This window comes from Acipenser ruthenus, chromosome 2, assembly GCF_902713425.1.
Source record: "Acipenser ruthenus chromosome 2, fAciRut3.2 maternal haplotype, whole genome shotgun sequence".
In the NCBI taxonomy this organism is placed as follows: Eukaryota; Metazoa; Chordata; class Actinopteri; order Acipenseriformes; family Acipenseridae; genus Acipenser; species Acipenser ruthenus.
Genome location: NC_081190.1, coordinates 78,087,228 through 78,114,072, shown reverse-complemented (window position 1 = coordinate 78,114,072; position 26,845 = coordinate 78,087,228). Strand labels below are relative to the sequence as shown.

Genomic DNA, 26,845 nt, shown 5'->3' with positions numbered 1-26,845 from the left:
GCAATCTAAATACAAACCCTACTGTACATGGACGATTATTAATTACCACTGCCACCCTAAGAGCCGCTACTGTTCCTAGTTAGTTTATGCAGTCCTATGCAAAAGGACACACTATTCAACCAGCCCATCGTGTCATCTAACCTGAAATATATTCCAGTATATTATATGATACTGTGATGGGCAGGTTGCTCGCCCGTACACAATCAAGGAAGGGCTTCCAGGATGACATACGAAAGACGCACCTAGCCAATACATGGCGAGAGGAGGCGGGACAATCAAACTGCAGGTTAGGCTGCACGTCGAGCTGTTCACCGTGAGATAGATACAGTGCAGCTGTAAATCTATTGGGGAGAGGTTACTGTGTAGAAATTTGTGACATTGTTGCAAGTGTTTTTGGCCAATACAATTGAAAGAGTCAAAAGGACGAAGTGGTTTCCCACTTGGGGAAGATCTAAAATATTAAGAAAGGACTATAAAGGAACATTTTCAGCTGAAGTTTAAATTTGATTAAAATATTACGCTGGAAATGTCTGAAAATAAGCCGAATGATGAGAAGTTGTCAACAACGGAGAGGGCGGTGAAACGTAAGTAGTGCTGTTACTGTATTTTTTATATTTTTTCACGTGTTTTTCACTGTTCATTGTTGAACTAGGGAGTCCACTCCATAGCTCTTTCCAATACTGTTACCAGAAATCTGAATAACACTGCTCGCAGCGAAAAGGGTGTAGCTGTATTGGCAGAAGTAGGAAGTGCGGGTAGTATTTACACGCTTTTGAGCCTGTCAGTTCCACATACCGTTTTCTTTGACATAGTTGGTTAATATCCCGGATTGTTGCGTCCTCGATGTTTACAGTTCTGTAGATGGATTGTAATGCACGAGACCTGTGCAAGTGCTGCTTCCTCATTATCTGGGCATTGTCTGCTATGTTACAAATCACTTATTCTGTACGGTATACAGATTATACAGTACGCATTTAGGATAGAGGTTAATTGGTACTTTGTGCATTATCGTGATGTTTATAAAGTTTGTCTAAACGGTATCAACATTTGATCGAATAATGATAATTATATGTAAGTGTCGACATGTACAAGTTATATGGGAAATCGAGAGCTCAAATACATTCCAGTATACATTGGAGTTAAGCGAGTATTTTCCTGTTATCCCAGAGTGGACAAATATGCGTTTGTTGTGTACAGCACTGTATGTTGAACAAGAATGTCTTTAAATTGATACAAAATTCAACATCGATATTCGTGTCATTCTAAAAAAAAATATATAAATAAATAAATAAAAAAGTTGGCTTGATGTAATGAGCAGTTTTTAAGGAATTATAAGTAAACTCTAAATAAAACGTTGTCATTATTATTATTATTATTATTATTATTATTATTATTATTATTATTATTATTTTTATTAGTATCATCATCAGTATTGTTATATTCTCACCAATCTGTATTTCTATTTACTTTTTCTGTTAATGGATGATCTCCAATTCAAATGCAAACCATACGAATCCTATGCAAAACCCATAACATGGACATCCATATAAGGTGTAAATAAACCTATTTAGCAGTATCATTATCTCACTCATTATATACAGCTATAAACAATTTGTCTATGAGTACAACTGAATGTCATATTCCAACTTTTTTAGCATATTAAGAAAAGCTTTCAGGGTGTTTATTTGACCTAGCTAGCTTTTCCAATAGTCTATGTACAGTGCCTTAGGAAAGAGGCACTTTTGTATTTAATATGCACTATTGTTATTTATGTATAGCTATATAAATACTGCCCTCGCCCAAGCTTGAAGCAGGTGTCTATGATAAAGATATTGGTGATCTCTTATAGATCATTAGATGCATTTGCAATTCATCTATGCAGCGGTTTGGGCCACCACCTTTTAAAGTTGGACAGTCACGCACTGGGAAGGTATTTGTGTAAGATTGAAATGTGTACAATATTATTGTGGGTGATGGTGAATGGAGAACTAATACACCTACAGTATGTATTCATATATGTATGATTGTATGTATTTATGTAAGTGTTTATTACTTTACAGATGACCTTCATTCTTAACAATTGCTTTAGGCATTGTGACACAGTTATCATTAAGCGGTACTAAACTAATCATTAGTTTCAGTAAGTCATTCATATTTGCAGATCAAACTCCAGCAATTTTATTCTTAAGAATTAAGTGAGAAAAATATTGTCATTTAATCAAAATACATTTTGATGCATGTTTTATTTTAATTTTAATACAACAGGTTAATATAAAGCAACCCCAGAACCAGACATAAAATGTCCATGAGGCAGTCTGCAACTTGCATGCAACTTTGTTTTCCGTAAAACTTAACTGTGATGGATCTAAATGTCGCACACATTTGAGTCTTTAAAAATTGCTCTCCCTTGCGTTATGCAGACGTTTACAGTTATTTTTACACAAAGACACTTGCACCATTTAAAGAATCCTTTATGTTACAGATAACAGTATCTACACCAATTGAACATTGCTATTTTTTTCTCATAAGAATAAATACATAAATTATATGTTAAGGCTTGCAATGCCTACCCAAATGATCTTCTTCCATTTCTACATATTGGTATTTTTTTTAATGAAGTAATGTTTACATAGCTTCTCCTTCTGAAATTCAATCACTCACATTCAATCTTGCTGCTAATGAGTGGTACTGTGGTTTCTTCACATAACACAGATTTGTTGTCTGCCTAAATTATAAGATTCTCTTCTGTGTTATAGCAGGCTGAATGTGGTAACATCATGAAAGTACAATGTTTCAACAAGCCCTTTTATTTTATTGCTACACAATTTCATTCAAGTATATTTTCATAAATATTTTTTTTAATACATGCATATCAATGCTGACTATTTCATGAGCACTGCATTCATTCATTAAAATAACTGTAGGGGTACATGGGGATTTGGCATTTTGCATGGTCCGTATGTGCAGTGTATGCTTCAGATGGTTAACTGAATGAATAGGAAACCAGCTTGAATTTCATTTCAGTTAAAATTTGATTTATGTTGTATAGGTCTAGTAACTAATTTGCAAAAGCGAAAATGGGGACACATATTTGTCCTAATTCTTTTTCTAGGTAGACTTGGTTTGACAGAAGCAGTAGTGGATGCATTCTATAGCAATGGTTCAATGTGTTGGAGTTAACAGCTTAGGTTTTGTTTTGAGTCTATTGCTCCGTCAATGTAGCAGCTAGACTGAAAGGGGTGGTATTGTTGGAAAGCTTAGAAAGCTCCCTAACCCCCCCTCCCCCCAAACATGATTTTTTTAAGTGTTCTTTTTTTGTTCAGTTTTTTTTTTATACATATATTCTCATCTCTACCACATATAGTATACCTGATCCTGTTGCAACTTACATCATATGAAAGGACATTTGTGGCCTTTCATTTGATAAGTTACATGCATGCAGTACAAACTAGTCTAATAGTTATACATACATAAATGAAAACAATGAAATAGGGCTGAGTGTTAAGAGTAAAAAAAAGAAATGGAGCGCTGGTTAAAAAGAAAAGCACCTTTTCTTCTGCTGCAGCAAAAACTTCACGTCAGGCAATGGCAAAAGCAATGGAGAGTGCTCTGTCTCACAGTGATGAACAGCTGTTAGGTCTCCTGAAAGCAGCTTATTTTAAAGCAACACCGGTGTGAATGATGATGCAGTAAAATATATATATATAGTTTTTTTTATATGCAAAAGTGCCTTTTTTTTGCCATTCCCCCCAAAATCTTGGAATCCCCCCATTGGCTGCAGCATAGGGGGGAAATCCCCCCAGCACACAAAAATGAAATTCAAGCCCTGCTAATATGAAATCAATGCCTTTCATTTCCCATTTTAAGACATGGAAACACAAATAGGCAATATCAATTCAAAGAAAAAAGTGGAAGTCATCAAATTTTGCTTGGTCAGTGTCCTGCATTACAAGCATTCTTTTTTTGTTATTATTGAAAAAAAAAGTGTTCTCGTAAAAATGTGTGTCACAATTTTCTAACTTTGGATAAAAGCCAAAAAAGGAGTACACATAGAGTGTCCCAGTTCTGCTGATGTGATCTAATAACTGGTTTGAAAAATAAATATTGCCTTTCTGGAGGTAAATGATGATGCTGTTGCACTGCTGCTGTGTTTCTGATTACCTAGGTATTTCTGCTCTGTCTTGATCCATACCATCCTGGGCCTACTCCAAACCTCGCGAGTGATATATGGCATCTAACTGTTGGAAAGCAATTTCTTCCTATTTCCTTTTTGCCTCATTTGTTTCACCTGAACTGTTAATGAAAGTGGTAGCTTATTTAGAATTGTTTTTAGCGCCTATCTATTTTACAGAACCTGTATGTGATTTATGACATAATGTTATGAATAAAATAGCTGGGGCTTCATTCACTGCATAGTGCAGAGAGCGTCAAGTCAGAAGAGCAGCTGTGTAGGGGCGTTCAGAGGTCACAAACTTCTACTTGATAGCATCTTGTGTAAGGATTGGGCTAGAGGGAATATAACCAGGTGCATCATACAATGGCTACTTGAGGTGCAGGAATGACCAGAAGCTTATTGTTGGATGATGTGGAAATTAAAAACTAAAATAATTTCCATCAGGTTGTTGTTATAAAAGAATTGGGTCATTCCACACCAACTCAACCAAAAAAAGGGACATTTCTTTGCCCGTCCTTCTCAGATTTTCCTAGAATAATTCACCTGGGGGTTTTCAGACACAAGTTCAGAAATGATAGCCATTATTTTTTTTTAAATTTCCCCTTCAACCTGTGACTTTGCAAAGGTCAACCTAATGTAAGAAAGGGACCTTGACCAGAAAAATCACCCTGGGTGCAATTTAGATGCTACCATCATGTGTAGCACCTCATTCTACTTGTATTGAATAGGGCTTTTCAGAAGAAAATACTAGGAGTACCCTACTCACTTCTGGCAAATTGCCAGATGAGGGGTAACTGACAAGTTTTTTTTTCGAACTTTAGCCTAACCCTTTACCCTGTAGGGGATGTGGGTCCTAAAATGTAAGTATTGCTGCAAGACCCTTAGGAACTAGTCTTCCTAGTTCTGTGAAAAACTTTTGGTTTTAAGTCCCACCACTGGTCATTAAACCCCCTTGAAATTAGAATTTTTGCTATTTGTACCAAGTTTAGGCTGTAATAACTTGCAGGGGGAGGGGGGGGGGGGGCATCCAAAAAAATCACCCAAAGATATGTTTGGATAGATGTTGATGAGATCTACAAGCATGAAGCAAAATATGTTGGTATCCGGGGATTTGGGATTTTTGGCAGATTTTTGAAGTTGCATTTGTCATGCATTCAAGCATTGCTTATGGCCATTTTCGTGAGGTTAAAGTGCCACATAGTTCTATCCAAATTATTGCTGGCTATTTATTCAACTTTGCATTCTCTGAGGATTGATCTAGAGGAAAAAGTAACAGTATGTGCTTCCACTGGCACTAGCTTGGAGCTGAGGGGTTATGAACTTGCATGGGACTTGGGACTTCTTTGTTACGATGACACATTTAAAACTACCAAAACCTTACTTAGTTGGGTTTTAAAAACTAAATTCACAGTTTTTCTTAAAAAAAAAAATCTTCCCTGTTTACAGCACCGTTTAAATACACCTGTCTCTGTCATCGAAGACCTCCTAAACCAAAGACTTTCAGTTGTGCCTGAAATTGACTGATTGGCTAGCATGAGAATGCAGCAAATGGCTTTTTCACAAATGGTTGGTCAATCAATCAATTTTCCCCCGAGGTAGGCACCACAACTTATAAAAAAAACAGTTACTATCACTTTTTGGTTTTTAAAATCCAATCCAAGTAAGGTTTTGGTAGTTTCAAATGTGTCATCATAACAACGAAGTCCCAAGTCCCATATGCAGGTTCATAACCCCTCAGCTCCAAGCTAGTGCCATTGGAAGCCCACATTGTTACTTTTTCCTCTAGATCAATCCTCAGAGAATGCACAATTGAAGAAATAGCTAGTTTGGACAGAACTATGTGGTACTTTAACCTCACCAAAGTGGCCATAATCAATGCTTGAATGCATGACAAATACACTTCAAAAATAAAAATCCCCGGGTACCAACATATTTTGCTTCATGCTTGTAGATCTCATTAACAGCTATCCAAACATATCTTTGGGTAATTTTTTGGAGTGCCCCCACGCAAGTTATTATGGCCTAAACTTGGTACAAATAGCAAAATTTCTAATTTCAAGGGGGTTGAATGACCAGTGGTGGGACTTGAAACCAAAAGTTTTTCACAGAATTTGGAAGACTGGTTCCTAAGGTTCTTGCAGCAATACTTACATTTTAGGACCCACATCCCCTACAGGGTAAAAAGTTAGGCTGAAGTTCGAAAAAAACTCGTTAGTTACCCCTTGTCTGGCAATGTGCCAGAAGTGAGTAGGGTGCTCCTAGTATTTTTTTTCTGAAAAGCCCTATTCAATACGAGTAGAACAATGTGCTACACATGATGGTAGCATCTAAATTGCACCCAGGGTGATTTTTCTGGTCAAGGTCCCTTTCTCACTTTAGGTTGACCTTTGCAAGATCACAGGTTGAAGGGGAAAATAAAAAAATAAAAAAAAGGCTATCATTTCTGAACTCAGCGTGTCTGAAAACCCCCAGGTGAATTTTTCTAGGAAAATCTGAGAAGGACGGGCAACGGCACTGGTTGAGTTGTCATGGAGTGACCCAATTCCTTGAAAATAGTACGCTTGTTATACTATAAGAAAGGCTGTATTTTTTTCACGGTTTTCACCGATTTTACTACTGCCATGAATGATACTATTTTTTTTTTTATCACTTAAAAATAAATACAGCAGAAGTTTACCTGTTACACTGCATTAGGAACCTGGCAGCTGGTTTAGTTTGCTTCAGATTGGTAAATGATCAAACACAGTGCATAGAACAGCACGATTTCTTTAAAAATTCTTCAACGAAAAAGACACCAGGGGACATTTTACATGTCTGTTGTTATTTTTACATTTATTTATGTTTTTATTTTGTTTGATCATTCACATTCATAAGTAATAAAAGACATTATATTGCTCAGAACGCAGGCAGAGACAGCATAGCAGCAGGGACAGGGGGGCGTGGCCCCTGTGTGTGTGTGCCTTTATTTTACAGCAAGTGCTTGACATGGGCTGAACTTGAGAGTTCCTCATTTAAATACAAATGTAGCGATTTAGCAAACCAACAACAGCGTTAGCGTTTGCGTTTCAGTAGACATGTGAAAACCAGGTCTAAACTGTGCACAAATTACATGGTTGACTATAAATACCAGTGAAACTACCAGGGAAGCAGGCCAAGAAAAGAGAGAGAAAAAATAGAAATAAAATAAATATGGAGTCGCTCACCTCTCCGTGTCATCGCCATGACTGACAGGCGGATCTTGCGAGACTGCTTCCCTCTTCCTGCAGAACCACGGACACACCAGATAGTCAGCACAGACCTCCCCTGTTACAACCTCAGAAAACCTTATGAGTTGCGATCCACTTTAAGTACGGTGGTGAGCAAAGAGATTGTAGAAAGAATCTTAGATCTGCCTACAACAGAATAATCTGCATTCCCATGAAAACTGTTTATAAGTAAATTGTGAAATCGGTTTGTGAGTCAGATTAAATTGCAATGATCCTAATTCTACTAGAACCATACCTATTTCTAAAATATGTTCCAAAGCTTTCTGGATTTGGTACTTCTGAAGTAAATACGAGTGACCCCTTCTTTAATTATTTAGGTTTCAAACAGTAATAGTAAATATTGTTTCTGCAACATATTTCCCTGAGAACCTCATTCCGAACCTTGTCCTGTCAGGTCGATTTGCTCGGTGATGACCCATGTAATTTGGAACAGACTGAAATAGATACCTTGGCTCAGGGGGATAGCTTCCATTTCTGTACCTCCACTTAATATCTATCACACTCTTTCTCTCCATGGTTCTTTTTGTTGTCCTTTTCTTCCTGTTTAAGTCTTTTGGGAGACTTCTTTTTAAATTATGCAGTAGTTTTCAGATGCCTCCAGACCTATTTTCTGTGCTCTGTAGGTAATTGATGTCCACATTGCTGGCTGCACGTTCTTTTTCTATCTTAGCATAAACGTTATACAGTGTTTGCCCTTTATAATGCTGTAGTTGGGAGCCATTGTTGTTTGTGTTCTGCAAGTGCTAGCTGAATGACATTATTGGCAAATGGACCAAACCACTAGGGATGTCACTATATCATTTACTATCTCATGAAAGTTAGTGTAGATTAATGTAATAATGTTCATATAGTTATCCTTGAAAATGGTGATATTAAAAATACATTTACCAATTATATAATCTTTTCAGTTTAGGGCTGCCCTTTCATAAAATCACATGAACAGTAATATCCACTATTCCACAATCAGTCAGATATCCCCAAATATGAAAGAGGTCAAAAGTGACAATCACCTAGGAAATGGTGCGTAAACAAATTGCACTACTATACTTTATAGAAACTGTCAGTCACATTTTCATTTACTAAATACTTAGTCAAAGTGATTAAACATTATATTGCTGGTATTTTTAATCATGTACACAGTCTTCACGTAAGCAATTCAATGTAGATGTGGAATGTTATTCAATATACGTTTTAGTCAGCCATGCAGACTTTGACAATACTGTGACCACATGGTTATGACGGTATCATTTTTTTTCATCAATATTGCTACGATGGGGAGTTCATATCGTGGTGTATTGCCATACAATCATACTGTGACATACATATGGTCTTAGAACAGTAGCATTGGCTGCACTATTATGAGGGAGCTCTGTATGCCCCTGAATGTCCAGTGGTTTGAAATGTGTGCTTGCTTACAAGAAGATATTGTGTACATTTACATAACAAATCTGATTGTGGAAGGGTCAAAAGTAGGATGTGCTGATACTCGTATTTTCTGAGTAATTGTATTTAAGAAATGTGAAGTTGTTAAGTATTAATTAAATGCAATAAAACATTTTAATTACTCAACACAAAACAATGCGGTTTCCCACGTTTACACAATCAGCATATCAATCAATAACAATCTGACAGTATTATTTAATACTAATGCAAACTCATTTATATTTTCTAAGTGATTTATATGTCTTGCCTTTCTTTTATCCTGCTGATATTAAATATTTTTTTCCCCACTTTCCTTAAAAATGCATTCCCTCTGCAGTGAATATTTTCATTGTTAGTTTATGGCCTTGATGCAGCAGTATGGCGAAAAAAACGTCAGCACCTTGGATGAGAGGAAAATTCACTTCCAATCGACTTTTAAAACACTCAATGTGGAAGGTAATTACCATTGGTTGGTACTCAATTGTAAAGGTGAGGAAAGGCAGCTTTTCTTGTTTTGAAATGAACACATTAATAAGTAGGTGTGTTTTGATTTATTTAATACCTGACAAATACCTTTTAAAGGCAATTACTCTGAAAATAAGAGCATCAAAACACCCCTAGTCAAAGTAATACACTATTACACTTGTGCAGTGCTACAAAAAAGCCTCTGAAACATAACAAACTGAAAGGTCAATTTTTAAATAGAACATAACCTTTTATATTCTGTAGCAATATGTATATGTCCCTTTTAACAAGGGGAACTATTTCAGTAAACCTGTCTCTGTGTTTGAACTGTGGATGTTAAGCAAAGTATTCATTTTTAATGTTGCTTGCAATGGTCAAGTTTGGTCAAGACAGATGGGGAGAAAAAGTATACCAAGTCAGAATTGGTGCAACAGAACGCAGCACCAAGGATGAGAGAAATTTATAAAATCCACTTAAAATGCCTTGAACTTGGACCAAGATTTGTTTGTTCAAAATGTTCAGAATTTCTTTTATGACCAATCTGGAATGCTTTCTTTTCCTAAATTGAGAAGCCAGTCCTTTCAGGGACATAACAACAAACATGTATGTGTTAGATGACTTTTCATATACTAGAGATTTTAACTTTAATTTTTAATTTTAATTTAATTTTATCAGGTTTAGTTATAAAGAAATACATCTAAAGCAAATGATGTAGATTTACTGAACAGACATAGTAAATACAAGTCTTTTCCAGGTGCCCAACCCTCAATGCCTCAGTGAAGCAACCCTAAGTAAATAATTAATTTGGTAGAGAACGTAGCAGATGTATGTGTGATACTTTGTATGTTTTCTGAGAACCTCAGGGTTTATTTGTACATTCACTGTTGAAAGAGAATAAAAGCAACATCCACTTAACTAGCAGAACCTGGCAGCAGGCCATCACTTGCCACATGGTCCTGTTTTCTTTAGTGCAGTTGTAGGTAGGTAATAAAATGTACATGTTTTTATATACTAGTGTCTAACAAAGCAGCAACTGTGCTGAATGTGTACAGTATGCCTATTTTTAAAGTGCTTTTTTTCTGTTGATTGGGTCTGTATGTTTTCATTAGAATATAGATATATTTGCAGAGTCTGTGCTTTTTCTACATGGGAGGGGGGTATAGGAAGCTCTTGGACTTCCAAGTTGTATATATGGGCTTTACATTATATAATACTGCAGTCTGTAAGTTAATATGTACAGTTGACCACGTCACTCGTGGTACACTGTTTTCTCCTTAGCAAGTATGTGGGCATAAACCATATTTGGAGAACAGCATTTCCATTGACTGAGAGGGACTCAATCAATTTATAAAACATAAGGTTTAGATTTCTGTATGCACTCTATATCTGTCAGTTTGTCCTCGGCCAAATACATTCTGCATGTTCTAATTAGGTGTGTGATATGCTTAAACTGGTTTTAATCAAGGCCAGCTCATTGAAGTTGAGCGTCCAGGCATACTATTTCTCCACTGTCCTCGCTCATGTTGTTGTAACACTGAAAGGCATTGAGAAGATTGCCAACATGTTCAACTAAAACAACCCTGAACTCCCAACCCTTTTCCTTTCTGAAGCTCTTTGATGTGGCAGGTTAGGAAGTTCCTAAAATGAAGAAAAAAAAAAAGAGAGAACATTTCTTAACATTATGACACCATTTAAACACATAATGCTTTATCCATTCATGGCCTGCAGGCAAACCTCAGAGGCTATTCTTACAGTTTGGCCTGGTGGATAGAAACTGTATGAGAGACCCCAGTTACTATCAAGACCGATTTGGACAGTTTGATTTGGCAAACCACTCCACCTGCCATTTCTGGAACGTATTCCACTTGCTCACCCTGAACAGCCCAGAACAATCAATTTGACAATTGATACTTAACAAGCATAGCTTGTTCCCAATCTATACCCCCCTCATACCTTCAGCACGAAAAGTGACCTTCAGCTTTGCACTCGGGAGATACCGAAACACAAACCCTGGTCCCATGGCAGGAATTCTGCAGCACTGTGTTAAACCTTTGTTTCAGCTGCATGCTACATTTTAATTATATGGTTGCTGCTCTGTTCAATTAGTCTATATCTTCTAGCATTTAGTCATATATTTTCTCTTTAAAATGCAATAAAACTGTTTATTTTATGCACCAGATCTTGGGATAAACATTAGATTGATGATGCATGCTTCCAGAATTCATTGCATTTGCTAAAGTAGTATATTCTGTTAGAGCACTGAGGAGGCAAAACAATTGGGTCAAAACAACCTCCCAGTAACCAGGCTGGAACATACTTTTCTTCAGCCTGCACTGACAATTCTGTTTTTAGACTGCACACTATTTATTTATTTATGTATTTACTTTAATATGCCCATTGGTTTTTGATTCTTTCACAGCTAAGCCTTAACAGGTACTCACGTGAGAACCTAATGATTCTCAGGGTAGCAATGTGGAGTAGTGGTTAGGGCTCTGGGCTCTGGACTCTTGACCGGAGGGTCGTGGGTTCAATCCCAGGTGGGGTACACTGCTGCTGTACCCTTGAGCAAGATACTTTACCTAGATTGCTCCAGTAAAAAAAAACCAACTGTATAAATGGGTAAGTGTTTGTAAAAAATAATGTGTAAAAAATAATGTAATTATATGTAAAAATAATGTGATATCTTGTAACAATTGTAAGTCGCCCTGGATAAGGGCGTCTGCTAAGAAATAAAACAATAATGATAAAATCTGAACCCCTGGTTATTAGTCAGGGTAAATTCTATAATGCCTTCACAGGTCTTCATTGAGACCAAGTGTGTAATTTTGCCAAGGGAGTTTAAATATTATATGGACCCCTGCCAACTTCATTGGTCGGCAACTTAACTGGTAAATTTAAACAGTTTATTACTGTTTGTTTGTTTCATGTTTTTTCCTGTGTGTTATTACTTGTCCATATTCAAGTCCTGATTGAGCCAAAATATTATGTTACTGTATATTTAGTTTTTGAAGGGTCTGATATGCCTTTCTTTAAATGTATTCAACACTATTTTATTTCTCCCTCCCTTCCCCTAAAGTGTCCCTGTTTGAACAGGTTCTTTTGACCAGAGTAATGATAACAGCTGCCCCCTTCCCCAGGCTGTTGGTTCGTGTGCCACTGGGCACTGCTTCCTTATGCTTCTGTCACAGCAGCAGAAGATGGGGGAGAATATGTAAATTATCATTTGGAAATTACTTGCTGGTTTTATTATGTAAGTTAATTTTGGAGATGCATGCATTTCATGATTTTGTAATACGATCAATAAATAAAACTTATTAAAGGCATTGTATTTAAGTAAGGAGCAATGACGAATTTCTACATGAACCATCTCCCTAGAGCTAGGTAAAACATGCAGAATGTTCTTTTGTTTTGAAATGAAATGACTGTAATTTTCTGTTTATGTTCTCTTTACCAATCAGTGGATTTGTTACAGAAAAGGCTATATATTCTTTAGAGAGATTAACAGAGTTGGATGTGCAATTACCATAAACTGTTTTTGATGTAGCCAGCACAAAACAACCTGCAATTAGCTACTCCTAACATCTATGCAAAACTGTTCCCCCAAAGCCTCTATATTGAAGGGCTAATTTAAACAACTGTTCAGTAGTACTGCTAGTATATTGTAAGCAACCAGTAAGAAGTTTGATGTATTCTAATACATGTGATTAAACGGCAATCTTGTAAATACAAACATTGATTGATGGTGGAAGTGCTGCATGTAAATCAATTTGAAGTAAATGCAATACATTGGATAAGCACCCTGGGTATATTGACTTCAGGGGACTTACAATATTCTCATAAATACAGAAGTGTAAAGTAGGGATGACATAGGGTACTCGGGTACTCGGGTATCCGGGTTACCCGCTTCTCGATGTTACCCGAATCCATTTTCAGGATTTGATTCCTCTTCCAATCCCTTTTTGCTAAATTTGAATGTCTCAGTTTTCTGATGATATGATTTCTCAAAACACAATGCTCTGTCAATCGCACCATCGTGTACAAATCTGTTTGTACCACTGAAGCACAGAGAAATGATAAATTATAATGCAGAGTGATAAAATGGTTAGAAATGCAAGAACAACAAAAAAAAAGCAAGTGTTAATATTTACGAATGCGAGATGACGCCGGTCTATATATATATATATATATATATATATATATATATATATATATATATATATAAAATATATGCACACACACACACACTGAAAGTAATGTCTCTACAGCAATGCAAGCATTCAAATTTCTTTCAGCCAAACTATATTTAAATAGCTTACCAAACAAAATTCATAATTTTTCTTCTAAGAGGTTTAAATACTTGACTCCCGCTCGTTTTATATTCTTCATCGAAATCTCTTTATTGGTTTCAAAAAAGGACATAGTTGTAAAACAAACAATGCGTTTCAACACTAATGTGTCTTCATCAGGTATATTAACACCAGCAGAATACATAAGTTTTGTTTAGTTTAAAATGAACAGTTGTTTTGGAAATGTAGAACAAGAACAGCAACAAATAAAAATACACTTAAGGTTAGTGTCTTGCACAGATGCCATGAACAAAATGTCCTGAAAACTTACATAATTAATGAAGGGCTGTAATGCAGCAAAAAGAGCAAGAATGAAACAAACAAGGATGTGAAAAGGTTACCGTACCAATCTGAATAAAGTTGTCTTTGTGAACTCCAATAAACCAATGTTATCTTTCGCCAGTCAAATCGTAGAGTGCCTAAATAAAGTTTTGAGTCAACACGATTAGATTTTTTTCTTCTCTTGCATTTTGCATCCCAGTAGATTTTGGTACGTTGTTTACCGTCAGGAGTTTAAGTGATTTAATTGCACAAAATTCCATGGTTAGATGATGAGCTGATAATATCTCTTCAGCCAAAGAATCAGCCACAGTAATTTCAGAGCAACGTTACCATTATGTAAAACAGTATGTAACGTGAGCTTTGTACTAAAGCAGGGTCAGCTGTTGAACACAGTTTATTTCTCAAACTGACCATTTAAAAATGTGAAAGCAGTATACACAGAAATGCGTGCAGTCATCTGGCTTGCATTCCCTTCCCTTCTCCCCTGCTCCGGCCATGACCTACAAACTTGATTATTTCGACCTACAGCCACACATGCATTAGTTCGTAGTACTTTAGGGGCAAAAACGGTGTAATTACCCCTTTCCAGGAATTGGGTAACACGGTTCCTAGAAAGCCCAGAACCGACTCTGAATTCTTCTACTGATGTAATGCTTAGTATAAAGTTAAAATAGCTAGTGGGCTCCCGAGTGGCGCATCCAGTAAAAGCACTTGCGTAGAGTGCAGGATGCGCCCTATAGTCTGGACGTCGCGAGTTCGAGTCCAGGCTATTCCTTTGCCGACCGAGGACGGGAGCTCCCAGGGGGCGGCGCTCAATTGGCTGAGCGTCACCCGTGGGGAGGGAGGGTTAGGTCGGCTAGGGTGTCCTCGGCTCACCGCGGACCAGCAACCCCTGTAGTCGGGCCGGGTGCCTGCGGGCTTGCCTGTAAGCTGCCCGAGAGCTGCGTTGTCCTCCGATGCTGTAGCTCTTGGGTGGCTGCATGGTGAATCCGCAGTGTGAAAAAAAGCGGTCGGCTGACGGCACACGCTTCGGAGGACAGTGTGTGTTCGTTTTCGCCCTCCCAAGTCAGCACAGGGGTGGTAGCGGTGAACTGAGCATAATAAAATAATTGGCCATTCCAAATTGGGAGAAAATAATAAAAAATAATTGGCAACGACTACATATATATATGTAGCTTGGAGAGTTTCCATCTCTGCAAGTTGTTTAGTAGAATTGGTCCTGGTGGGAACAAGTCCTTCAGAGCTTAAGCTTGACTGAAATATAAATATGTGAGAAATGTTGCTTTAGTTGACATTGCCCTTCCATGAAAGGATGTCAGGTTATGTAGTTTCTATTTCCCTTTCCCACTTATTTACTTTTAATTATGGATAATACAAAGAAACATGTATAATTTTGTGACCTAATGCTTAATATGTTCAAGAAGAAATGTAACTGATGACTAAACTGCCACATTTATATGTAAATCTCTGTCTGTGGAATAGAAATGTGGATCGAGTGGGTTTTAAGGTGGGGAAGCTGGGCTCTGAGGGACAATATTAACTTGCCTCCCAGTGGAGTCCAAGAAGTACTTGGTGCTTGATTATGCATTTTGGAATAAATCACAGCTTCGTTTTACAGTGTTGGGGAATCACCCTGGATTGTATTGAACACCTATCCTTTGTTATTAAGGGATTACACTTAAAGCTGGATGATGCAATTCAGGTGGATTCCCTGGTGCTGTAAAATACCTTGAATACAGCTGGGACTTAATTCTGGCAGGGCACTGTATAGGTTGATCAAAACAACCCCTTAAGGCCTGGAGTGTGTGTCTCTGTGTGTGTAACATGGGTGTACTGTTACTCTGGGTATCCATTGAGAAATGAGAGAGACACAGAGGGTTTGACGTCGAAATGCTGCACAGGCATCCAAGTTTTATTATTTACAAAGGCGCAGTTGCAGTGGTTTGTGCCCGCCACTAGGGGTAGCTGAGCCAACTGGTAATACACACAGTGTGGGAACAGAGAAACGAAACAAAAACGCAAAACAACGTACTGTTTGAAACACAGCTAAGAAAATAAAGAATTACCTCTGCTATATACCTCCCTAACAACGGATTGCCTGGGAACGTGTCTTCTATGGAGCTGAGCATATCCTGCACTGGCACGTAAGCTCTGAGGCGCTTGCTCGAACCAGGTAAATATTTATGTTATTGCTGACCTTTTTAAATCCCCTTTTGCGCTGAACAACATTGTTTTTCAAGGCACATACTGTATGGTCTTCATAACTAGAATACTTCACACCTAAAACACTTGACATACAGGCATTGTTCCTGGTCGTTTTAAAAGAAACACTAGCCTTTCAGTATCTCGCTTTACCTCCTTGTTTCTTCAAGATGGTTTACAGTGTTGCATCTATGATTAGTAGGAACAGGGTTGTCTTGGAAAAACATTTATAACATATTTCTTTGAGTCAAAGTGTCATTTTGGATAAAAATAGGAAAAGTCAGAACATAGTTATCTTGCTTGTTTACAGTGAACCGTACATAAGTTTGAACATAATTTTCCATTTGACTTGAACTTCTTAAAAAGTGAATTTAGTTAGTCTTCTGTATGCATATTTGTAGTTGCATTTTTGTGTGTGTGTGGGTGTACTTTTTTTATCTGTCTATACATTTTGTGTATAAACAGTCAGTAATATTACTACACCACAGTTTACAGCAACTGAAAGACTCTTTCGATTTCCACATAGAAAAGAGATTGCTTCGTCGGTGCGCATGCATCGAAATTATTCTAGGGCGTCGCATCCAGATTTATCCAAGAGCATTTTTTGACGCGCCACTCCTAGATGCGACGCCCTAGTATGAGAGGGTGCATAGAAATCCATTATATCAAAAATTGATGCAAACCCATGAATCAAGCGAAGTACGATGATATAACCAGCATTGCAATTAAACTAACTTCATGCTGAAATACTTGCACAAGTCCCAATGCATACCTTTTTTTCTTTTTTCTGTATGCGCAGCAAATACACAAACACGGAATACAGTACTTCACAAGTTTACCATTTTACATTTCTCAATTGTAATTGAGATACATGTATGGTTTATCATGGACCAATTGAATAACCCTACACACCTGTCTGTTAAATGCATTGGTGATGAGAGTCTAAACCTGAACTGTCTCAGGGTTATGCCAAATGGTGTCTTCGGAAGAAAAATGCCGTTTGGTCACCCTAGTAATAATTACTTATAATGAGTAAGTAGGAAGATTTGAATGTGATGACAGTAGCTTAGCTAGTCAGTTTAATCCAGCACATGTCTGGGTCCCATTTAAATAGTATTGCATGTCGGGTGTGCAGTTCATATTGCCCGACGCCCGGTGAGGGACAACATGTTTTACCGTTATACTTTGCCTGTCAGACAAGTACTTTTTTTCTTCTTTTGTCACAACGTTCTGTTGCTAGAAAAACTCCTGTAGATTTCCAGAGAGTCACGCAAGATCTCCTTTTAATGCAACAATACTATTACATTGCCTTTGTTTACAGTAGGAGTCCAGTAAAGTTCAACGGCCAGCTCTAGGACAAATTATTTAACATAAAAAAAATGACAAAAACCTTTAAACTATTTTATATGTAATGGTTTAGCAATGTATTAATTTTTTTAAAAGCTACTTTTTTTTGTTTTGCCATGTGTCATGCACAAAAATTAGATGGACTTAGTTTTGGCAAGTATGTTTGGATTGAATTATGTTTTCTTCATTTGATTTCATGAAGCAAAAATTATTGTTAATCACCAATTGATTATGTTCATTGTTTAATAAAAGCCAAATCCTAAAAGTTATATTCTATTTATGTGTGTGTTTTGTGAGACTGTGAGAGGGCAAGTAGATTTTTTAAGAAGGACAAGTAGATTCTTCTAGCATTTTTGTCCCTTGGACAAGAAGTATTTTTTTCTCAAAAATGGCACACTCATGTCTATTTGCTGGTTAGTAATATTGCTAATGCCATGTGATAGGCAAAAGTCTGATTTTTATTTTTTTATCGATTTGATTCGGGACTTCAGAGATCAGAATTGAACACATTTTATTAACATTGGTATTTACTGTCAAAATACTGTAAATTCCAAAAGTTTAAATGATTAACTAACCAAATTCTTGTTCTGATGGCAAAAATCGATGCCTGTCTAGTGGGTTACTTCTTGAAACTTCGCTTCTCCATACGGATGACGTAAGTCAGTCATAAAGCAATTTTCTCTATACATGTAGAATACCATAATAGTTAGAACAAACGCAATTTACTATCGATCACTTCATACCATGTTAAAGAGCATATTTGGATAGGATTCTTCAGTGCTATGCCAGTTACCCTGGTGTTAAATGTCAGATTCCTTGCTTTCATTTTTATTTTTTTGCCTCCCCCTAAACTTGCTGCCCTAGGCAGCTCCCTCTTTTGCCTAGGCCTTGCTCCTGGCGTAAATACCCCAGAGTGAATCTTTTGTATGCCTGAGGCTAACCTTTTTTTTAATGGAATGCTTTATATTGTCAACATACCTTGTATTATGGGTTTCTGTATGGTTCTCTATAGTTGTTTCTGCTTAGATTATTATTTGAGTTGTTACTTTAACGACGCTAGCCAACTGTGTCCAGTGTGTTTTAGTGCACTTGAACAATCAATACAAAAGAAAATGGTACATCATGTCTTGTTCTGTACAAAAAGGGCACTGATCTATGATTTCAGGGTTGATTCTGCTCACAAACTTGTTTGTGGCAATGATACCGTGAAGGATGCTTCACTGCAGTCCCAGAGCATTTATGGGTGGTTTGTACAACGCTCTCCAAGCAGGGGGGACTCAGGGACAGACAGGTGTGCTGGTATCAGCCAGATCTTTTAGCTGGCTGAATAAACACACCTTCACACACACACACATACCATGCAGCTGTTTTTTTTCTCTAAAGACTGGAAGCATACATTGTTCACATTCTTAAGTCAGTAGCTTCCCTGTCTCTTCACTCAACTCACAAACCCAGGGAGTCACTGTTAGAGGAGGAAATACTGGCAGCTCTTCAGGCAACTGCTGCTTTGCTAAAAAGAGAGTTAAGAAAAGTGCAAGCTCAGGAGAAAGCTCTACAATCTAAAATAACCCGTTCTATAACACTAACAGAATGGAACCCAATCTGTATAGCTAAAACCTCTCCAGATTTGCCACTTAAAACAATTAAAATCTACTGAATGGGACAGCGTTGTCACCCCTGCTTGTGAAAAGCAGAATAAGAGAGAGAGAGAGTTGCCATTGTTGAGCCGCAGGCCTGCCTTTGGAGGTGTGGCAGGGTTACTTTAGAACATATTAAATATTGGGAACAGGAAAGGCAGTTTGATGGTACTACAAACCATATATATATATAAAAAAGAGTTTTTACCTTCTGTTCTGAACTTACATTTGTGCCCTCTACAGGGCTTGAATTTCAATTTTGTGTTCTGCGGGGGTTTCCCCCCTATGCTGCAGCCAATGGTGGGGATTCCAAAATTTTAGGGGGGAATAGCAAAAGAAAAGGCACTTTTGCATATAAAAAAAACTATATATATATTTTACTGCATCATCATTCACACCGGTGTTGCTTTAAAATAAGCTGCTTTCAGGAGACCTAACAGCTGTTCATCACTGTGAGGCAGAGCACTCTCCATTGCTTTTGCTTTTGCCATTGCCTGACGTGAAGTTTTTGCTGCAGCAGAAGAAACAGGTTATTTTCTTTTAAACCAGTGCTCCATTTCTTTTTTTTTAACTCTTTACACTCTGCCTGTTTTTCACTGATTTCATTTATGTATGTTTAACTACTGGATCATTCTTTCTGCATGCATGTAACATATCAAATGAAAGGCCACAAAATGTCCTTTCATATTATGTAAGTTGCAACAGGATCAGGCACACTATATGTGGTAGAGATGAGAATATATGTTAAAAAAAAAAAAAAAAAAAAAAAAGTTTTTTCCAAAATAATCATGTTTGGTCACTGCTATATATATTGTAATCATAGATAGTTAAAAAAAAAAACCTCAATATGAAATGAACCTTATTGAACCTCAATATGAAATGAAAATGGGGGGGGGGGGGGCTGAGCTTCTAAGCTTTCCAATAATACTGCCCCTTCGCTGCTACAATGACGGAGCAATAGACTCAAAACGAAACCTAAGCTGTGGACTCTGTCACATGATGAGAGGCTTAACTTCAGGCGATTGTAGTTCCGGCTAAGAGTACCGCATACACACGCTGAATACGTCTTTGGAAAGCCCAGAGTCTGTCCTTTTAAACAAGCCATGTAGGTTGCTTTTACAGTGCCTGAATAATATGTGTGTAACCTTCAGTGCTCTGGCACCCCAAAATGAATGGGGCTGAGTTTTAAGAGTTAAAGCGAAGGTCACTGCTTGCAAAACAACACCTAGATAGACTTAATGTCATCTTTTTTTTCTAAACTGTTTACTCACTGCAGTGTACTGAGTTTCTATAATCCTTAAAGATAGCAGCTGAGAATCACGTTCGTCACTGACACCCACTTCTTTAAAGATTGTTGTAGCGTTTCAGGCATTTTAAATTGGGTGAAAAATACAGTAACTTGGTGTCATCGACTATCTCTGATAGTTGCAGATATGCGGGAGCAACTTGGAAAATGTGCGATTCCTGCAATCCCGCGCTGAAATTCAAACCCTGCCTGTAGTCCAACTCCTCTAAGCTAAATGTTAAACAGACTTAGGTTAACTGTATCTATACCATTAACATTGTATTGTCCAAGATTAGTGCTTTTCAGGGTCTGTGAAACCAGCCATACAAGTTTAGCCTAGTACAGTCTAGAAATTAAAGTTATTATAAAGTTGAAAAAAAAGAAAAGATGAAATTTGACGTGTTTAAAATGTTATCCTGGGTGTCACACTTGGAAAAAATTATATATCTCAGTATAGAACATCTCAGCATGCTGAATTTAACATTGAATATAGCTATTGTTTTACTGAGGACAGATTGGAAGTTATTACTTTCATGACTTTAGCCACCAGGTTTTTTTGGTTTTTTTTGTGCATTATTGTTGTGCTTCAGTGAATGATGGTTATTGGCGTTTGGCTGCTTTATGGCTCTTGAGGGAGGACAGTGGGTTGCATAACTGTGCTTTGTGGGCGGATCAGAGAGCATGCGGCTGAGTAAGATAGTGGACACCCTTTGTTATAAATAGGGCTTTCTGTCTATGAACAACTCTATAAACTGCATTGTCTAGACAAGTATGATGTGTCTATTGGAAATTGGCAAATGAAAAGCCCATACATGAAGAGCAGAGTTGTTTCAAGGGTAGATGAATGCTTTCAGCTTTGTAGTTCCCTTTTTGGATGTTTACTGGAGTTTACCATGGTAAAGCAAAGTGGAGTAAAACATTATTAAAACATGGTAAAGAACAGTGGACATATGGTACAATTGCTAAGCATATCTATACGTTTTTTTTCTTCTTTCCCTTAGGATTTCACTACAGTAACTCTACAGTAACTACTAGGTGATTGATCTGTTAAGGTTAGTCTATTAGATTCCAAATGTTTTACTGTCAAAATACTGAGAGAAATGAGAAATATCACAATGTGTTTTGTCTTATACCAATTTACCACCTTGCCAGAAATTGCGAGACATTTTTTTAAACACTAAGAGGGGAAAAGTGCTCCATATGTGGGATTTCTAAATAAAAACAGGTGCTCAATAGCCATTCCCAAGCTGCCAAGTACTGGTCTCTACTGATCTCGCCGATATTGCCTCGGATTTGGGAAGCAAGTCAGTCGGGTTCCCTCTCTGTCTGCAAAGGAAATGTTTCTTATAGTGATCAACATTTTTCTTTTGTGTAATGATCCTAGTTTTTGTTATGTGGAATATCGAGGATTGTGAGTAAATATTGTTGTAAACTCACGACAATGACAGGGATATATACAGTTGTCTCCGGCTAAGAGAACACCCCTCGGGAAGCAAGCAAAGTGTTCTTATAGCTCAAGTGTTCTCTAAGACGGAGTTAGCCACCAGACACAATATGAATCAATAAATAAATAAATACATGTGTATTACTTGTCATGACGCACTTGCATCAACATATGAAATGAACTGAATAACGATAAGCAAAACAATAGGCAAGTGTATGTTAATAAACTATAATAATAAAGTAAAAGACAAACTAACATTAATAAAACTAAAGCAAAACAACACAGTCAAAAAGCTTAATCGCTATGTACTATGAAATTAGCGGGTGTGTTTTGGGCTATCACAACGGCAGAGGCAAAAATAATGGGCGTTACTTAGGGTTAACAACATTAATAAACTAACTGTCAAACTAAATTAACACAGCACTCCAACACACGTTAGAAAATGCAGCAGCACTATACAAGACATGCACATTATTTAACAGAATGGTGAAGCAACTCGCCATAATGGGAAACACCAAATTGCTTGTCGACTTGTGTCTGAGTCAGGTTTTTTTACCAAGTGCTTGAACAATTTCCAACTTTGTGTAGCAAGAGAAACAGCGGCACATTTTGCCGTTTGTTTACATGCCATTTTGTAGCAATTGAGGTGCACTCGTGGAAATCAGAATACAAAATAATTCAATGATATGACGGCAGTTTTGGAAGGATTTAATAAACCAATCGGTGCCCCTCTCGTGATGACAAGTCACTGTTTTTACAAAACAGTACTGTATCCATGGTGAACGAATCACTATCGGTGCCAAGAAGGTGTTCTTCTTTTAAGCGAAGTTCCTGTTCCTTTAGCCGGAGCATTTACAATGGGAAAAATCTGTTTCACCACAAGGGTGTTCCTTTAGGCAAAGTGTTCTCTTAGGAGGTGTATATATATAAAAACAAAACAGTATGTCTACCTAACTTCTATTTGGCACCATTTGTTTTGTACTGTAGTTAATTCAAGTAAAGCATGCACAACCATAATGGGGTCCATAATTAGGAGACCGCGTTATTTGTGTTTCGCCTTATAACGAATATTGCCATTTTTGTTCCCGAAATGATTTTCAATGCCCACAAGCCAAATTAATATTGTAGCGTACGGTGGAAAATTAAGAAAGAAGGAGACACACAATTTGCAGGTACTTCAATCCACGGTTTATTGGGACGATTGTTCCTGGCCCCTGTTAGCCTGGGCTAATGTGGGCACCCCCTTTATGCTTTCATACCCCCACCTCACTGTTGACATTCCTGCAGAAACTAATCGAGTAAAGCAGAGTCTAATTCATTGTCTTTATTGCAACACATTATTTTCCCCTAGTGCAGCCCTCCGGAGTAAATCTTATCAAGAAAACCTCTTTGTTTTTCTTCGTCTTTTAGCCATCCACGCAATGCAGATTCTGCAACATTTATATATTTTGAAACTGCTGCTGTTTCACCTTTTCTTACTCTGTCCACTGCATTATGTTTCATTTTAACAGAGAAAGATTTTAGTTTTAGTCTCTCATGCTTTGTGAGTCAAATTGCATTATGGGGGAAATGGGAGCCATGACCTTACCTTGTTATAACTGATTCCGCACTAGAACAGGTCAAGTTGATTAGAGCATCTTATTTATATATTTTTTAAATATTACTTTTTTAAACATCAGTGTTTTCACTGAAAAAATTTAAGTTTATTATGGCACCCTACAGTGAAATGTACTACAAGTATGCAAATACTATTATTTTGATTGTATTGCCATGGACTGAAGTCGTGTAATATGAACATTAGACCTGCTAAAAAAAGAAACAGGACAGTAACCTTAAAATGAATGCATTTCCTCTGTGACTCATGTCCCACACACACGTATACATTGAAATGAACAAAACATGAAAAATGAATTGCATGATTCTTTAAAGACAAGGTCATAAATATGAGGAGGTTTTGTTCTGCTTGCCTACTGCTGAAAGTCTCAAGGTCGTCTTTGGGGAAAAATACAAGGAACACTGACATTATTCAAGACTTTGGCTTCTTGCTCAAGCAATTCAGTTGTGAAACTAGAAGGTCAGCTTGTCTAAATAGGACAAGATCTTGTGCTACTTTTTTTTTTTTAATTTAGCCGTTGCCAATTATTTTGTATTATTTTCTCCCCAATTTGGAATGGCCAATTATTTTTAGGCTCAGCTCACCGCTACCACCCCTGCGCTGACTCGGGAGCGCGAAAGATGAATACACGCTGTCCTCCGAAGCGCGTGCCGTCAGCCACGCTGGTGCACGGTGAGCCGAGGACACCCTGGCCGACCTAACCCTCCCTCCCCCCGGGCGGCGCTCGGCCAATTGAACGCCGCCCCCTGGAAGCTCCCGTCCACGGTCGGCAAAGGAATAGCCTGGACTCGAACTTGCGACGTCCAGACTAGAGGGCACATCCTGCACTCCATGTGGAGCGCCTTTACTGGATGCGCCACTCGGGAGCTTTATGCTACTTTTTAAAGAACTAAATAGCATTCTCACTCTAATAAAAGACCTCTTGTTTTCTGTTTTTGTTTTTTGAGGAAAAATTCTGTGGCTCCTATAGTTCGGTGTTATTGTGTACTGTATCCGCTGGTTTCACATATCCCAATTAGCATTAGTCTTGGACAACTTTACCTAAATTAATATTGTGTTGTCCAAGATTAGCGCTTATCTGGGTCTGTGAAACCAGCCATATAAATTTAGCCTAGTACAGTCTAGAAATGAAAGCTAAAGACAAAAAAGAAATGAAAGACAAAAAAGAAAGAATAAACATAACTAAGCATATTTGACTGGGGTTCTTCGTTGGAACACCATGCGACCTGTTAACTGTACAACAGGTTTTGGCACTTTTAGTTTGAGTGGAGATACTGGTATCCAGAGTCATTAATAGGAAAGAGTCGGGTATGATTGACGCCTATTTCATTTGCTGTGACTTTCCCTTTGCTTGGATATCTCTGCTCAGGCCACATTTGGTCAGCTGCTGGTCAGAATACATTTAAAATATTCACATTTAGTAGCAAAGCCCCTGCAACTAATTGCACGATTAACAGGTTTCATGATGTTTCAATAAAAAAAAAAAACAGAGATTATTACAGTGTTTTGTGAGCCCTTGAAAAATAATCTTCGAAAAGGAGCAAGCCTAAGTTGTCTCCATGAATAACTGACTCAATATATTTTTCTACTCATCAGAGGCTGTATTGCATTTAGCGCATTTCAGATCTTACTCGTATATTTTATGTGTCCTTTCTCCCTCTTTACCCAGATTGAAGGGGTGGATGACAGGGTGACATTTTAGCTGAATCTCTGGTAATTTTCAAATCTTTGTGCCTTTCTTCATCACATTATCAGTATACTTAGTATACAGTATGTACTAAATAGAAAGACAAAAAGAAGGCCCTGTGAAGAAGAAATACAGTATGATTTATGAGCTTGGTGTAGAAAGCTGTGCCCTAGGACATTAGTCAGAGCCATTTGAAATCAGGGGCCAAGCTGAGTCATTCCAGCAAAATTCACCCTGATGAGAAGCAGGGAGCAGCAGGCTGCCTCCTTCATGAGAGCAGTGTGTTGCCTCTTTCCCTTTAGGAGGCTTTTCTACTTTATTAAAAATGCATCTTTCTTGGTTTTGTTGCTTAAACCCTTGAAGGATGGTCAGAGTAGTTTTTATTTTCCAAGCTTACCTATATTTACTCAGTTAAACTCTTTATTGTTTGTCTGGGTTCTAAAAAATGGATTTCTAGACTTCTGTAGATTTGACAAATTCCCTCTCCCCCACTTATCTCAGCTCCACCTTACCAATAATTAAATCAACCCATCAATACAGTACACAGTAACAACAAAGTAGAGCAGACATGTTTCTCTGAATGTTCAATGTTCACTATGAAACATATAAATAAAGGAACATAATTGTAATGGTGCATGTAGAAATTGGAGTCTTGATATGTAAGGCAACCGTGTCAACTTTTTGAAATGGCTGAATTCCACTGTTTCATTCAATTAAGTGGGCAGACCATCATTTCTTGCTGGTGTGTGCTCTCTATGCAACACAATATCTCATTGCTTCTATTAGTGTAATGGAGCACCAAAATATTTGCTTATCATGCACTTGCTTATTACGCAACAGTAGTTACAGTGATGGGTAATGCTGATGGAATGCAATGGCTTGATTATCTTATTCAGAACTGAGTGCAGGAATATTACAGCATACCCGTACTTCATTAAATTGGACCTGGTTCTCAGTGAGACAGGCCCTTGGAAACTTCATGGATTCAACTGCATATTTTACACATTGCAATGATAATAATATATCTTTTTTTAAAATTTGTTTTTATTTTTATAATGTCATGTTTAGTAATGAGATTTCTGGTGCCAAGGAGAACATTACATGTTGGGGACAAAAGAAATATAAACCTCTCTGACATGCAGAAAAGAAACATATTGTAATTTGTTCTGGTTATACTAGAAGAAAATGTCATGAACCTCTTAAAATTGTTTGCGTGTGAAAATCATAAGCAATTGCTTTCCATGGTTTTTTAAGCTGAACAATAATTGCCTGTCAGAGTAAAGATTAGCATGTTGGGGAAGGCCCCCGCACATGTAAAACCTTGGCTTCCTCCAGATATGGTATGCAACATGAGCCCTGTCAGAATGCATTGGTGCCTGTGGTGAATGTGAATTATTAGGAAGCACTGTATAGCATGTCATTGAGTCCCCTTGAGATCCCCCAAGATTCGGAAGCCTGTATTAAAGGAGTTGTTGATATCATTCCTTTAAAATTCAATGCATGTGGTCTGCATTCTAAAACTCCCCTCCCATTTTTTTGGAGCAATGCATATTGTGAAAGTCATTACCAATGGTAACCTCCTTAACGTAGCAGAGAATAAAAACAACTAAAAGTGCTCGGTGTGCCACTGAGTGCATAAGGAATCTCTGTATTAAAAGGCATTTGAAGTTCTT

General features: G+C 37.6%; 1 protein-coding gene across 4 annotated transcripts in view; it reads left to right on the top strand.

Moving 5' to 3' along the window:
- The first annotated feature begins 228 nt into the window (after positions 1-228).
- The window catches only part of LOC117409043 (protein phosphatase 3 catalytic subunit alpha-like), a 156,298-nt gene continuing 129,681 nt past the window's right edge, over positions 229-26,845 (top strand). Inside the window, exon 1 of one of the 4 annotated variants that reach the window (XM_059001735.1) lies at positions 229-584. In XM_059001735.1, the coding sequence (XP_058857718.1) occupies positions 527-584 (58 nt within the window). In that variant the 5' untranslated portion in view covers positions 229-526. The remainder of the gene's footprint in view (positions 585-26,845) is intronic. The other 3 variants (XM_059001745.1, XM_034014571.3, XM_034014572.3) reach the window with 3 other exon arrangements.